The sequence below is a fragment of the Tympanuchus pallidicinctus genome, unplaced genomic scaffold (assembly GCF_026119805.1).
Source record: "Tympanuchus pallidicinctus isolate F22 unplaced genomic scaffold, pur_lepc_1.0 scaffold1, whole genome shotgun sequence".
NCBI classification, from domain to species: domain Eukaryota; kingdom Metazoa; phylum Chordata; class Aves; order Galliformes; family Phasianidae; genus Tympanuchus; species Tympanuchus pallidicinctus.
Window position 1 is genome coordinate 34159178 of NW_026294618.1, and position 16603 is coordinate 34175780.

The 16603-nt window shown below is 45.0% G+C and overlaps 1 protein-coding gene across 1 annotated transcript; it reads left to right on the forward strand.

The window, feature by feature from the left end:
• Window positions 1-19: 19 nt before the first annotated feature.
• SLC35A1 (solute carrier family 35 member A1) lies at window positions 20-15909 on the forward strand. The gene is made up of 8 exons (XM_052694254.1): window positions 20-132; window positions 1858-2035; window positions 8335-8494; window positions 8843-8995; window positions 9816-9882; window positions 13120-13296; window positions 13688-13822; window positions 15155-15909. Exons 1-8 carry the CDS (start codon window positions 117-119, stop codon window positions 15283-15285), a joined length of 1017 nt encoding a protein of 338 aa, XP_052550214.1. The 5' UTR covers window positions 20-116; the 3' UTR covers window positions 15286-15909.
• The last annotated feature ends 694 nt before the right edge of the window (window positions 15910-16603 follow it).

Genomic DNA, 16603 nt, shown 5'->3' on the forward strand with positions numbered 1-16603 from the left:
ATGGTAGAACGGAGAGGCGGGGCGCTCTAGGCGGCCGCGCGGCTCTCTATGGTGAATGGGAGGAGGGGCGGGGTGCGGCGGGCAGCTGCTGCCCGGCGGCTCTTCCTGCCGGCACCATGTCGCCTCCGAAGGGTGAGCGCGCTGCGGGGTACCGCGGTTCGGAGGGGGGGAAGGAGGAGGAGGGGGCCGACCCCGCCCTCGCGAGACGAAGCGCGACCCGCGAAGAGGGGCGCGGGAGGGCCGGGCCCCTCACCCGCTCAGGGTGAGCGGCGCGGCTCCGCTCGGCGCTTTCCCCGCGGCCGGCAGGGAGGCAGCGGCCTCGCCAGAGCCTCGGGGTTCGGCTGGGGGCGGCCCGGCCCGGCCGTGCGGGAGCGCTGTGCCGAAGCGCCCTGCTGGGGAGACGTGGGGCTGCCCGGCGCCGTCAGCTCACGGCGTCTCGCTGCGCTTGGTTTCAGCGAGGGTTCGCAAACTGTTATTTTTTTAGAGCGGCGGTTATAAGGAAACGCTGCATATAACGTTGGTTCGGTGCTGCGTGGGCTTAGATTGTAGAGACGTAAAAAGCTTGAAATGCAAAGGGTCCGGCCGTCGGTGTCGGCGCCGTTTCGGAGGAGCGCTGCGAGGAGCACACGTGTGTGTCAGCTGTGCTGCTGGGGCCGGGCGGGTGACTCGTGGGGTCAGCCCTCAGCCCGTCTCCAGGCGCTGCTGGGCCCTCTAATCGCTGTGCCCTTCAGACGTGGTTACTGACGTGGAGGAGATCGCATCTGTAAGGAAGCAGCTGATTTAAGCTGTTGTGGGAGTGGGAGGCATTAACTGTACCTCGCGAAAGTGTTATGCAAAAGGAGGAATGAATCACAGCTTTGGCTGTGGTGGGTTCAGCAGTTCATCCCCTTCTCTATGTGAACAAAGCCATTACAGAGCTGCCCCCAGCCTATCCCATGGCTCAGCTCATCAGCAAGGAAATATAAACTTACACCAATTAAGCCACATTTCTGTAGGATATCCAGAATGTGATGGATGATGCCCCAACAGTTGCTGCAGAAAGGCCGTCGCCCCCACGATGCCGTAAGAGCAGGGAATAATGTGCTCATTTGCAAAATGCTTCTGTAGTCACGCCACGTTTGCAAGATTTCTTGAGTTGGAGGTGGTGCTTTCACACAGAGAAGCTCCACTTGGAGTTGGCACTGTTTTCTCTGCCATTCTCTGACACCGTAAAACTGGTGTCATCTGGCCACAGGTAATAAGTAGTCCTTGCATGGCTGAATTTAGCTGAACGGACAGAACATCTTGTTTTCTATGGCAAGTGATTTTCCAAGAAGGCCTTTTGTATGAAGTCCTATCGCTGTTCTGAGGAAACACCTGCTACTAACCTTGGTGGAAAGTAAGACGGAGGAGAATGCTGCCATCGGCTTTTTGAGATGTGTTTCCTGCTTTGCTGATGCTGAGCACTTCCCTCTCTTTGTTTTCACCAATCTGCAGCACTGTTGGTGCCTGACCCCCAAACAGGACACAGGGTGGGCTGCTGTTTGGCATGAGTGTAGCTGAAGAGCGAGAGAGCACAGGAAGACTTAGTAGATAAACGGTTGGACTGGATGATCTTTTAGGTCTTTTCCAACCTTGGTGATTCTATGATTCTCTGATTATTAGGGTAGGAGGATATCTTTTTGTCAGACATGTGAGAGTCTGAGAAGAGACTTTAAAATTGATCTTAGACTTTGTACACGAAGCACTTCACAACATGATATTATCGTACGCTGCTGTAGTAGACTTTAGCACAGTCCTACAGTTGTAGGATGCCCTATTTCTGTTCTTAAATTAAAGTGAGGGGCATGCTAAGGTGTTGTCTTTGTTTCCTTTCAGAAAATGTCAGCCTGCTGTACAAGCTGTACTGCCTCACAGTGATGACCCTGGTCGCTGCCACATACACCGTGGCACTGCGCTACACCAGGACGGTGGGAGCAGAGCTCTACTTTTCAACTACAGCTGTGTGCATCACTGAAGTCATCAAGCTGTTCCTCAGCGTGGGTATCTTGGCTAGGTGAGTGTGGGGATGCCAATGGGCGTGTGGAAAAACCAACCACTTCTACTCACCTCTCAGTTACTGAGGTGCAGCTGTGTCTGAGTGCATTATGGGGGGGTGACACTGCAAAGTGCTCTTAGTGTGGGGCAGGGCTCGAGTCCTCCTCAGCTGCAAGTTCTTTGTAAACAGCATGATGTTCAGGTGTGTCCTGTCTGCCTGTATTTGTGTGCTTTGGAGTAGGTTCAAAATGTCAGCATGGGTTATCTGCAACCAGTCTTGTAGAATTTTGGTGTAGTGTGGCTGAGCCATGGAATACTGAATTATGTAAAATTGTTGTGTTCCTACTCATAAACTTTCCCAAGCTGTGTTATAGAAAGATGTCTTGTCTCTCTGTTAATATAGGGAGTCAAAGCTATAAAACTACAGTGACCAGTGGGCCTTCTGTAATGCCACCTGTTCATCTCTGTTGTGCCTGTGAAATGAGTTCTGCAATATCATTACACAGTAAATGGAAAAAGTAGTTATTTTATGAACGCTTTGGCTAGTATTTTCACTGTATTCTGTCATCCTGTGTTGAAAGCCATCATGACTGATCTTTCCCTCTTCATGTTTGCCATTTTTGTTTTCACGTCTGTATTGTTTTTCATTTTTCTGGTATTCTTCTAAGCCAGTGAGCCTTAGTTTGGTTTATGTGTGATCATGCTAGTACCCTTTCTGACAGCTTTTCTGGTATTACTACATTCCTTGAACCAAGATCCAGAGCTGTGTGCAGCACTCAAGGTGTGAACGTGCTGTTGCACGGTGCAGGGGAGTAGAGGTACTCCCTGGCTTGGTGTCAGTTCCTTTCTGAAGAAGCCTTGGAACACAGCTGAGCTGTGGGCTGACGTGCAGGAGAGCTGCTCGCATCTTTTTTCTAAGTGCCAGTAGCAACTTTCAAGATGGTTGCTCTGTTTTGAGGACGTCATCTCTTAGGATTATTTCTCAGTTTTTTGGTAACTGAGTTTTATTTGCCATTTAAAATGGGATTAATGTTACCAACCAAGCTTTTTGAAAGTTAAGATATCTATTTTGATCCGGTCAGCTATTTATTTATTTTCTCCATGGTTAAGAGAGGGAGATAATGAACAGCACCACCACCAGCAGTGTCCATCAGGCCTTGCTCACCTGGTGGGCACCTCTTCCTGGTGGGACGTCTTACTTGCTGGCTGGTCTGGATACCATCCTTTGCTGTCCATATAACTGAACTGGTTCTCACGTAGCAGAAGAACTGGTGAATTCTGCTTGGTGCAGTGAGAAACCCTTCAGCAGCTACTGAAAGTTCTGTTTTGGATACCATGTATAATGTCATATAGTCAGCAATATCCCGGTCATGTCCCCTGTTAGACCACTTATGAATATGTTGAACAGTTCCAGCACGGCTTCCTGCAGTGCCTGCCTGATGGCCTCCTCCAGGTTTAGAGTTCTAACCAATTTGTCTCCCTCAAGGCAAGGTGCCTTTGTAGTTTAATAGCCACTTAAATCACCGTGTTCAGTTTGGTTGGATCCATCCCACTCCCTTTTCTTTTTGAAACATCCAGCCTGACAACCTCAGTACACAGGATACTGCAGTGTGACTCTTGCTTTGTTCCGGCTGCAGTTTGTTTTCGTACACGTTCTTATGCTACACTTCTGCTGTGTTTGCTTTCTTGGGTTTCTCCTGCAATGCATATTGAATGAATGAAGTCATAGGATTGTCTTTCAGAAGGGAGGGTTGTGATGGTTTAAGCTGTGTAATTATTTACTCAACTGTACAGTTATGGGAAAAGACTCGTATTTATTTCAAGTCCAGCTGGCCATTTGGTAATTATGTTGGCCATGTTCTTGGGTGGTACATAATTTCTTAGTAATGGATCAGGAAGAGCTCATTTGCAAACAACAGTTTTAACATTATTATTATTTTTTTTTAACAACTGAGTATTCTTAATGCAGAACTAATTTCTGTTAGTATCTGTTAACTGTTCAGGCCTCTGTAGAAAACAGAATACATTTTTAAAGTCTAATGTAGATAGATGTCTAGAATACTGAGATCAAGCTGGATCATTTTCTATTTTACTTATTTTGCAACATACATCTTTGGGCACATTGTTTTGCATTATAAACTATATATAGAAAAGGCTTTTTAAAAATTCTTTTTTGCTGTTGCTGTTGTGGTTAAATCTCTTTTCACATGGCCTTTTTGTAATTTGAGTCAGAGATTCTCGGTTAAGACATGCTCCAGAAAGCAAACCCACCCCAAAGATGAGCTATAATATAGTACTACTTCTTCTCAACAGCTGCAGTGAAAAAAAAAGAACTGCTTACTGGGCATCTGTTGTTCTTCATTGATGAAGTTCCGTGCCAGAAGTCTAAGTGGACATAAGTAGCTCTTGCTGCTGTGGTTTGTCTTGGAACAGATGCTCAGCTAACTTACTGAATATAGGTGGGGACAGAGGCAGGTGTTGTTTAAATGTTATTTTCATGTTCAACCACCTATCTTAGTAATGACTTCTATTAATACCATATGATATTTTCTAACTTCCTAGTCTTACAGAGTGGAACTATATATATGTGGGTGTGATAATTATGGAATCATAGAATGGTTTGTGTTGGAAGGGACCTGTAAGATCATGTAGTTCCAACCCTTGCTGCAGACAGGCACAATTCCCATTAGACCAGGTTGCTCACAGCCCCATCCAGCCTGGCCTTGGAGATTTGCAGGGAGGGGACATCCACAACCTCACTGTGCAGCCTGTTCCAATGTCTCACTGCTCTCACAGTAAAGAATTTGCTCCTAACACCTAGTCTAAATCTACCCTCTTCCAGTTAAAGCTGTTTCCCCTTGTCCTGTTGCTACATGCTCTTGTAAAAAGTCCCTCCCCAGCTTTCCTGTAAGCCCCCTTCAAGTACTAGAAGGCCATTATAAGGTCTCCTCAGAGCCTTCTGTTCTCCAGGCTGAAGAGCCCCAACTCTCTCAGCCTGTCCTCACAGGGGAGGTGCTCCAGCCCTCTAGTCACTTTCCTGGCCATTCCCCGGACCTGCTACAACAGCAAATGTCCTTGTTTTGGGGACCCCAGAACTGGATGCAGTACTCCACGTGGGGTATCATGAGAGTAGAGTAGTGGTGCAGAATCACCTCCCTTGACATGCTTCACACTTGATGCAACATAGGATGAAGTTGGTCTTCTGGGCTGTGAGCACACATTGCTGGCTCATGTTGAATCTTTCATCAACCACCAGCCCCAGATCTTTCTCCTCAGGGCTGCTCTTAACCTCAGGGCTTCTCTGTCCAACCTGTATCTGTGCTTGGCATTGCTGTGACCCAGCTGCAGGACCTTACACTTGGTCTTGTTGAACTTCATGAAGTTGGCATGGGCCCACCTCTCTGTCCAGGTCCCTCTGGATGGCATCCCTTCTCTCTGGTGTGTCAACTGCACCACTCAGCTTGGTGCCGTCTGCGAACTTGCTGAAGATGCACTCAATCACATTGTCCCTGTCACGTACAAAGATGTTAAATAACACCGGTGCCAACACTGATCCCTGTGGACTGCCACTCATTGCCGGTCTCCACTTGGACGTTGAGCTGCTGACTGCAGCTCTGAGTGCGACCGTCCAGCCAGTTCCTTATCCAGTGAGTGGTTCATCCATCGAGTCCATTTCTCTCTAATTTGGCAATCAGGATGTCATGTGGGATGGTGTCAAATGCTTTGCACAAGTCCAGGTATGAAATAGCATCAAGGGCATGACTTATTGGTTACTACCAATCACCTCATCTTTTTTTCCCATGTGCCTTAGGAGGGCCTTCACAAGGATCTGCTCCATGATCTTACCAGGCACAGAGTTGTGATTGACTGGTCTGCAGTTCCCTGGATCTTCTTTTTTTTCCCCTTCTTGAAAGTAGGGGTTATGTTTCTCCTTTTCCAATCAGTAGGACCTTTACCAGGCTGCCACAGCCTTTCAAACACGGTTCTTTAGAACTAGATATCTGGAACAGCAGCACTTCAGTCTGGCTGTACTTGGCTTTGAGTTTTCTTATCTCCTAATGCCAGGCAATATCGTACATTCACTGGAGAATAAATAAACCAACAAGTCTGCCTATAATGTTGGTGACTCATAATGTTTCATGCACTTCCTTATCTAGTGCAATTAACCATGGTGCACTGGCATGTACTCTTCCCATCTTGATACTGCAGACTTGAAGTACTGCTTGTCTGTAAATCTGTCAGTGGTTGTCCCTGTGGCCAGGCATGTCTTGCAAAAGATAGCTTTGTGCCATGCTCAGTGTCAGCAAGTCTGTCCCAAGCAAAGTTTCCCACTCAGTTAGGAAGGAGCTTTGCAAGAGACCTCACTTGTACAGTGAGGGAGTGTACAAAGTTGTGCTCACCTCTTTTCAGAAATTGTACTTCCCTGGTGCTGGTTTTTGCAGCTCCTCTGTTGTGGGAGAATGAGAAAAGAATCCCTTGCAGCTGCCTGTATAAGAAGTGCTCCAGCCTATTCTCACTGAAATAAATCCATACTTTTTTTTTCCTTTAATGCCAGGAGCAGTCAGGTTTGTCAGGAATGGAGAATATGCAGGAATAAGGTGGCTGAGGAAGGAACAAGCATAAGAAAGATAAGAAAGATGTAGAGCTGTTGGAGCAGGTCCAGAGGCACAAAGATGATCAGAGGGCTGGAGCACCTCTCCTATGGAGAAAGGTTGAGGGAGCTGGGCTTGTTTGACTTGGAGAAGAGAAGGCTCTGGTGAGACCTCATTGCAGCCTTCCAGTACTTGAGGGAAGCTTATGAACAGAAGGGAAATCAATGTTTTACATGGGCAGATAGTGACAGAATAAGGGGGAATGGCTTTAGACTAAAAGAGAGGATATTAAGAGGGCAGTGAGGTGCTGGCACGGCTGTCCAGAGGAGCTGTAGGTGCCCCATTTCTAGAGATGCTCTAGCCCAGTTTGGATGGGGCCGTGGGCAGCCTGAGCTGGTGGGGGGCAGCCCTGACCATGGCAGGGGGTTGGAACGGGGCAGGCTTTAAGGTGCCTTCCAGTCCCAGCCATTCTGTGATTCCATGATTTCACGAACCTGGAACACACAGATTGTGTGGATAGTTGGAGTTTGGAGCAGGCAGATGATGAATGTGTGTGTTTGTAAGGGAGGCAAAAGGAGCGTTAACTTTAAGAGCGGTACAAGGATTCAAGTTGAATGGTCTGTGGTATAGTTGGGGTGGAGCAGAAGTGATTTTGCATGTTGGTATTTGTTCATGGCAAATGGAAGAAGAATGGCAAACAGGAAGTGTGGGGCTTGGGAGAGCTGAGAACTGGAGGTGGTGAGCTGCGGTGACAAGGAAGAAGGAAAAGTCATGCCCTTGTGCACCTAATAAGGAAGGTGTAGTGATGCAGAGGGCAGCCTGTTGGAAGGAGGAGCCTGAGGAACAAGCTGCAGAAAGGGGCAGCCACAAAATGTGACCCTTTCTTTCCTGTTGCCTGCAGGGCAGTAGGGAGCTGCACGCCTTGCCCTGTCTGGTCAGGTCACATGTGTGAGTGGGTGCAGCTCTTGCCGCTCTCTCAGCTCAAGTGAGGAGAGGAGACCAAGGCTGGCTGAGGAGTGAGAGGTGTTTCACTGCAGAGTACAAGGAAGGGTATAAAGGAAGGGTATAATCCTTTTTTTTTTTTTTCTTTACAGTGAGGTCCATTTTAAAGTGAATCTGGAAAACTGCAGACATGTGATGTGACAGACATATTAATAGAGCTCCCAGAAAGGGGTGTCAGCCTTCTGTCCCACTGCCTGTGTACTTAGATACTTGTTCCACTGCTTACAGTGGCTGTTATCCAGGATGTTAATGCATTTAACCTGGTTCCCAAATGGAGTCTTCACTTTTTCTTCACTTTTACTAGTTTTATTCTTGTAGATAACCCTTACGACTGTTTACAAGGGTGGATAGTGATAGGATAAGGGGGAATGGTTTTAAACTGAGACAGGGGAGGTTCAGGTTGGATATTAGGTGGAAGTTTTTCACACAGAGGGTGGTGACGCACTGCAACAGGTTGCCCAAGGAGGTTGTGGATGCCCCATCCCTGGAGGCATTCAAGGCCAGGCTGGATGTGGCTCTGGGCAGCCTGGTCTGCTGGTTGGTGACCCTGCACATAGCAGGGGGGTTGAAACTCGATGACCATTGTGGTCCTTTTCTACCCAGGCCATTCTATGATAACCTCACAAGTTTTGCTCAGTCCTCCCAACAGATTTCTTGGTTTGATTTCTGTTTTCAGATACCTGCCTAGGATGGCCCTCAGTTATACTCTTATTTCCTTTTGCAGAGAATCGGGAAGTCTGGCAAGGTTAATAACATCATTAAAAGAAAATGTCTTTGGAAGTCCCAAGGAATTGCTAAAATTAAGTGTTCCATCTTTGGTGTACGCTGTCCAAAACAATATGGCTTTTGTGGCTCTTAGCAACTTGGATGCAGCAGTCTACCAGGTAATGCACATTGTCATAAGCAGCTGCTCTACAAATCCATTTCTCTCTACAGTGTCTTGAGGTGTGTGTGTGAGCTGCCTGTCTGCCTGGCACCCGGGGCTGCGATCAGCCTTAAGAAGGCTAAACTAAAAGCTGACTGGTGCTGTGCTGCATTCAGAGCGCGCTGCTGTAGTGCTAACCCACTCTTTGCTGGAGTCATTTCCAGTTTACGTTGTTGTCGTTAGATACAGTACAAAACCCCACGGATCTGTGGGGAATCAACAAATATAAAATGTCATTTTGTGGTTCCTGTTGTATTGTTCTGCATTGGAGGAGCTCATGAAACCAAATGCTGTATGCTGTCTGTAGGTGACGTACCAGCTGAAGATCCCCTGCACGGCGTTATGCACAGTCCTCATGCTGAACCGCACCCTTAGCAAGATGCAGTGGTTCTCTGTCTTCATGCTGTGTGGCGGCGTTATTCTTGTTCAGTGGAAGCCTGCTCAGGCTACCAAAGTGCAGGTAAGAGCTGACGTTTTGCCACTTTGTGATGAAGAATAAACCGCCTTTTATGCTTTGTTCGTTACCTTACGTCGTCTTGGAATCGATTTAGGTTGGATGTCAGGGGGAAGTTCTTAATAGGCAGAGTGGTGAAGTGCTGGCACAGGCTGCCCAGAGAGGTGGTGGATGCCCTGTCCCTGGAGGTGTTCAAGGCCAGGTTGGATGGGGCCCTGGGCAGCCTGGTCTGGTATTAAATGTGGAGGTTGGTGGCTCTGCATGTGGCAGGGGGTTGGAGACTCAAGATTCTTGAGGTCCCTTCCAAGCCTGGCCATTCTGTGATCAAAGCAGTGTCTGTTACATTCCACCCACCAGTATCCAGTTCCTCTTTCCAGCCACCTCCTCCAGAACTTAAACACTAGTTTGATCATTTGCTGTGGACCAGTGCAGACAAGCTTGTGGTACTGCTCCAGTCTTGTTGGAAAGGCAAGCAATTGCTACAAGTAGTGTAAGTTACCATCATCATAATCTGCGCAATGGTAGTGCACCATCAGTGGAATATCTGAGCAGTGCTGTTTGCAGCACTTAGCACTGGCAGCATTGTAATTGTTGGAGCAGAGAGTGGAATTGATCCCTCATGGAGTTAGGAGTGAAACTCCAGTGCCTTTTGGGTGTGGGTATGGCATTTAACACACCCTGCAGGGCACTGAGCTAATCTCTCAGAGGAAGAAACAAATGCCTGCTGTCTTGTAGGTCTCAGTTGATCATCAGCATTAGTGATGATTGGATTGTTGTAGATTACTGAAGTGTTCCATCCTTTTAAAAATAATGGTTGATATTGCAGGTGGAGCAGAATCCATGGCTAGGGTTTGGAGCCATAAGTATTGCTGTACTATGTTCGGGATTTGCAGGTAAAGTATTATTTCTGTATGCAGTTCTCATAGATGTGACTGAATAATTCATGATATTTAAACCAGAATGTTCTCTGTTATGTACATTCTACATCAGTAGGACACTCGGGAATGGCATCATTTACATTGTGTACACTATGTGTTGACAAAGACAGGAATGGCACAAAGCCACACCAGGGATGGGGGGGTCAGAATGGGCAGTAGGAAAAATTCCTTTGCTGTGATGGTGACCAGACACTGGAACAGGCTTCCAGGTGCTTCATGCCCCGTGGCTGTCAGTGTAACAGAGGCTTTTGGATGACGCCCTTGTTAATGTGCTTTAGCTTTCAGTTATCTCTGAAGTTGCCAACTGTTCTGTTCTACTGTACTCTGTAAGCTATCTTTGCTGGTTATAAGATAAAAAGGAACTGTATTCCCTCTTTATTCCCTCCTGTAATTACCTTACAGTCCTTGCATTACTTACAAACCAGGCTTGTTATGTGATTACTCCAGTTGCAGAAACAAATGGCTAGGAGCACATGTTATTGTTTTTATGTGATGCAACTTAGAAGGCTGCTTTGCAAGCAGAAGAGCCTTTCAAAACTTGGAATATTATGAAGGGGAGCTCTATAATGACTTAGTCTGTACAACTAATCAGCATTATAAACTTGGCTTTACAGTGAACAGCTGAAAAATGATGAAAAACTTGCTTTTTTTTTAAGAAGAGGAACTGAGCTTCTTACCAAATTTGTCTGGAAGCTCAGCCTTCAAATACAGATTGCTGTAGTCGTGGGGAATAAATTTGACTGAGATGAAGCACAAGTAAAGCAGAAAGGAAGAGAGTAGCAGGAGGGCTGGATAAACTACATACTTTTGTTATGTTGCTTTATTTTCAAACCACATTTCTACTCAGAGTAGTGCAATTCTATTTGAAACTTGCCTCAGAGGTGCATGTTTTTCTGGCTATAGATTGGGTGCTTCCCTCTCCTTCTGTAAGAAAACATCTTCATTGCCGTATAATCACGCAAGAATGGTTTTGTGCTGTGCAGACATGCTTGTCACTCATCAAACTCGTTCTAGCTGGCAAAGGGGAAAAGGAGGAGGGCTTGATTCTTGTTTGGTGTCTTTTCACTGAAATGGAAATTTTGAATTAGAAAGGGTAAATAAGACTTGGTAGAGCTCAAACAACTTTATCTGGGAGATTCAAAGTGTACTGATTTCCACAGATGTTCCCAAGCCAGGAGATGGGCATTCACAGTGAAGCACTCAAAGCCTTCTACCACTCTCTAGGTTTCTCTGATGAGGTGGGTGGACAGCTGTGCCTCCCCACATTCAGACCTTTTGAAGGGCTGGCGAGGGCTACTCTTGAGGATTTAGAGACACATATGGCTTTTTTCTCCTGCAAAAGGATTGCAGCTGGGTGTTTTCCTCACTGACAGCTGTAGCTTTCAGGCAGCAAGAAAGACAGAGGATTTCATCCGTGCAGCTCCTTTTGCCCTTGGGGCTTTATTTGTTTAAAACATAAGTCCTGTTCAGATTCCCTTCCTCTTCTCCTTTCCCCCACCCGTAATATGGTTAAGCCACTTTGGCAATAAACCTTCAGTTTCTGGACTTCACATGCTGAATGCTTTATTCCAGCAAAGCCCAAAAAGTTGTGGTTTTGTCCCTGAGAGATGGAGAAAAGTTTCTTCAAACTGTTGATCCTGTGACAGTTTCCAAGCATTCGAGGACCTGACAATGGTAGCAAAAGTGTTTTGGACACATACACAAATACATGTCAGCACCAATGACGTGAAACATTACTGAAGAAGAATTTCTCCTAGACAGCACTCATTCTTTCCTATGTCTCAGCTACTGTAGTGATCTGACATTGGCTTTCTTTCTATTTTCTTACTTTATAAAACGTGACAAAGTATGGTTTGTGCTCAGCCAAATTTCTGGTGAACTAATCATATGTGGTTATGCTCTGTAGGCGTTCTCAGCAGACAGAAAACTCCAGGTAGATATTCTGGGTTATTTTAAGTGCTACCATCATTAACAAGACTAGTTTTTTGTTTATCCTGTTGCTTAAACTTGGGAAAAAAATCATGTAGGGTATTTAAGTGGTTGCTTTTCTTAAACACCTGAGCTGTGTCTGTTCTAGGTTATTTGTTAACCATACAGTCTCACTATACTGTATTAAATTCTGAATTGTATTTTCCATGGGTTAAAGAGTAGCAAGACATTCTTTGAAGCCAGCTCAGTCATTTCAGGAGGGAGAGTGTATGTCTGGGGCATCTAACCTATAGGTCTGCTCTTTGTGCTTTGTTGCTTCCTTGTATGTTTTCTGTATCGTGTGCTGGATCTTGGGCAGCATTAGTGGTCAGTAAACATTTAATTGGTTGGACTCACAGCTGGAAGTCATCTGAGTCCTGCAAATGGTTGTCCATGGGATGCAAAGGAAGTTTGAGAGATGAGCAGAGCCCTGGTACGGGAGCAGTGGTGGGAGGCTGCTAGCAGTGACCTGTCAGATGGAGGCCTCTTAGTCAGACATGCACCTCGTGAGTGATGGAGAAGCAGATGTGGATTTTCAGCAGCGCAGAGAGTAAGGGAAGGTAGTGGTGATCAGTGTGGCACTGTGACAAAGAGCTTTAAATTAGCATGAACTCAATTTCCTCAAAACCAATCTGTAGCTCCAATTAGCAGAAAGCATAGATAGGTTTTGGTTTGCTGTTGTAATCTTTGAAGCTGTGGTTTCAGAACATCTGCACTCTAAACTCTGGGTTTCCAAAGGAATTCTCAGACTCTCTGTGCTGAGGTATGCCTGGGTAGCAGAGTTCCTTTTGTGGATGGCTAATTTTGTTGCTGATGGTTGCATTTGTTTGTTGTTTGCATGTTTTGGGTTTTGTTTGGGGGTTGGTTTGTTTTTTTTTGGTATTGCTAACTATCCCAATGGGGGGAAAAATCATCCTATGCCATGCTAGAATCTATAAATACTGTCCTGGGGATATTATACCACCAGGTGCCAAAGTGAAATATAATGGAGCTCATCAACAATTGATGCAACTGTAAAGAGAAACAGAATCTATTTTTCATGTTTTATACACATTGAAATGGTCCTGCCTGGAAGACATGTTAGCAGGACGTGCTGTTGGGACTTGGAAAGGTCTGTAAGAGATGATTCCAGTGGTCTTATCTGGCTCTGAAACACTCAACTGTGAATCACCTGAGGTGGATGCTTCATTGATCTTACTGAATTATTATTTATTTTTTTTTTAGGAGTTTATTTTGAGAAGGTATTGAAGAGTTCAGATACTTCCTTGTGGGTGAGGAATATTCAGATGTACTTATCGGGGATCGTGGTGACTTTGGTTGGTGTGTACGTGTCAGATGGAGCCCAAGTTCTTGAGAAGGGGTTTTTCTATGGCTATACCTGCTTTGTCTGGCTTGTCATCTGTAAGTACCTGGTGGGTATAGGGGTGTTACATTGTTTTGTTGTATTTTAGCTTATGTTACATCTGATTGCATGAACCTACAAGTTCAGTGTGACCCACTGTTTCTTACTATATCTTGAGGGATTAATTTTTAAATAATTTTCAAGAAAATTGTGTTTTCTTGTTCAATTTAAAATAGCACTGAAAGAGCAGTCTAAATTAAGTGAGCAGCAAGCAGAGCATCTTTTGTTGAGTCACATCTGATCTAGATGCCATTGTAGGTATGCCATTTTACTCCATGTTAACTTACCAGTTAGGATGATGTAGACTAAGGACAGACCAGAATAAGACAAATCTCTTTAAGGGTGAACTACCACACCTCTAGTAACAGAAACATGTTGTCTGCTTTCCAGTTCTTGCCAGTGTGGGTGGCCTCTACACTTCGGTTGTTGTGAAGTACACAGATAACATAATGAAAGGCTTTTCTGCAGCAGCAGCCATTGTTCTTTCTACTGTGGCCTCAGTCATCCTCTTTGGTCTCCAGATAAGTAAGTGTCTTTTTGCCATTTGATTTGATTGCATGTGTTCCTTCCTTGTTAGCAGACCTGCATGTAGTTCACACCAAAGCAATCATTCTTAAGTATTTAACTCCTCTGAATTTTCCTGTTTTTAACTTGGTCTTCTCCAGGACTGCTATGTGTTAGTACACAATCTGTGTTGTGTTGCAATAAGGTACCTGATGATCTTGCATTTGTGGTTTGTTCTTTCTGAGGCATCCTATAACTTCATGGGGAAAGGTTCATTCCTGTTAAAGCACCTTGCTGCTTTAGCCAGCTTTGTTCGTGAATCACTTTCTGATACAGTTTGGTTTGCATATTGATACAGCTATTTATCTAGAAAGCTGCTGATAAGAAGTTATCCTTTCTTGCTGGTTTTATTACAGCCAGTCTCAAATTAGTAATTCCTTACCTATTTCAGCACAGGTTTTACCATATCCTGTTAAGTTACACGTGCTGCTGCACCAGCTTCCACCTTCCCCTTTGCTGTGCCCCGTGGTGTGTGAGAGCACATCAAACAGTGCCTGGGGTTGTGCCTTAGGTGGTAAACATCTGTGAGAGGAAACAGCAAATTGCTTCGGGTTGTCCCACAGCCACAAAGGAGTTCTGTATCTGTTAATGCATCCGGTGGCTCCTGTTTAGTCTTTCACTATGTGTTTTTTTCAGTTTTCCTATAATACTCATAATCTAGTGCTGGTATGGTATGGTGGTGGAAAAAACACTGTTCTGATTTGGTATCAATGAGGTAGAATTTAAGGAAGGTTTGCATGCCATTGCGTGCACCATTGCTGACTGAAAAAGAGCACCTTAAATCAGGTGATGAAAAGCAGCTAGTTTAAGAACTCACCTGGACTGAACACCTTTCTGTTGTTTGGGCACAAACCAAACCTGGACTGCTGGTTGTTCTTTCTGTGAAAGCCTCATTAATAGTATTTCTCAAGTGGACCAAGGTTTGAAAACACAGACAGTGTGTTATTGCTGGCTGCATAAACACATCCACTGTGTTTTTAAGTTTATGGTAATGTAAGCCTGTCAGATTGCACCTGGAACTGCAGGAGGTGTTTCACCCTTGCTTTTCTGATCATGTCCCCATTCTTGCTGATGCGACACTAACTGAAATGTTGTGGGGTACTGTGAACACTTGAGAGTTTTCAGTAACAGAGTGTGATTTTAAGTCCTGTGAATTAAAAAAAGCGTGTTGTCCTGGTTAGTTCTGTTTAACTGTGAGACTGTCATTCAGACATCATAATTTACAGAGCTCAGTCTTCTGAAAGTTTCTTCTTACACAGAGGTGTTTACTTAAACTGTTTTGTCTCTTTTCAGCTATTACCTTTACCCTGGGTGCTCTCCTGGTCTGCGTTTCTATTTACCTCTATGGATTACCTCGACAGGACACCACAAAAATCCAGCCCTCAGAGACTAAAAGTTCGAAAGAGAGACTTGTTGCTGTGTAATGGACAGACAAGACAAAAAAGGACTTTAAAAACATAAAAACTGATTTTTTTAAATTAGCCTTAAGCTAGTTGTGAAATGGTTTAAGGGGCATAGATTAAAAACAGAAGTTCTTTCTATTTCACATGTGGAATTACCAGTGGTTGGTGCTGAGGCTTCCTTCCTGCTGGGAGCTGGATGGGTGTCTTACTGAAGGCGTTCTTCATTCGTGTTGGACAATGAGGAGTTCCATTTACAAGGAAAGCAGAATGAAGGATCTGAACGCTCAACTGTATATAATGTATATAATGGAGGAAAACTGGTTCTTATGCTGTATTTGATGAACTTTCTTTACCCTGGGAGGGGAAAAAAATGCCATAAAGCTTCAAAAAAAAAAAAACCTTTTAAAAAGAGCAATTACTGCCAGCATTTTTTCTTAAACCATTTGGCAGCTGTGATTAGTCACAGGAGAGGTTTCTCTTCTAGGTAATATGTATCATATGAACAAAGTACTTCACTCGTGTTCTTAGGATGATTTGTAATGCTTTTTTCTTTTATGCATTTGAGTATGAGGTGTCAGACTGGAAGATGATCTGTGCACTTTTTCTCCAAACTCTTTTTGCATAACAAAGTGGTGCTTGAAAACAGTTCCTGTAGTGCATGTTATGCTTTGACTTGAATTTGAGAGCGCCAGCTGTATCATTCCAACCCTCCCTGATGCCTCACTCTGCTCAACCCTTCCTGAAAATGTTAGCTGTGTTTAGGGAAAACTTGTTGAAATTGAAAGTGAAGGCAAAAATCTGATCAGATTTATATCTTGTTTAAATTCCTTCAGCCCTAAGCTAACTGGCTGAGATTTACTTCAATGTGGGGCACATTCAACACAGCAATAACCACGATACTTAAATTCTGTTCCAATGAGAGAGGTTCCAGTGTTCCTCTCTGCCTTCTGCTGACTGTTCTGTGCATTTGGGATAGAGCACATCACCAAAGTACCACTCAGGTATGTCAGCCCCTTTGGTGGCAGTGGGTGCTGCATGGCATTTCAGAGGCTGGAGCAGCCAGCTGCACTGATTTTGGTGGGATGTTCCAGCTCCCTGCAGCCACACTGTGCTCTGGCATTGCCAAGCAGTATTTACCCCCTCTGATTGTGAAGAGAGAGCACTGATTTCCTCTCCACCAGCTGCATAGCAAACCCATCTCCACCTCAGTCATTAGGTGAGTGTAACAGAGGAACAGGACTGGACAGAGCTGGTGAAGGGGGAATGCAATACAACATGAAAATGTCTGATTAATTGGGTCTGTTACAATCCCTGGTGCAGCTGCATCCCTCCTACCATG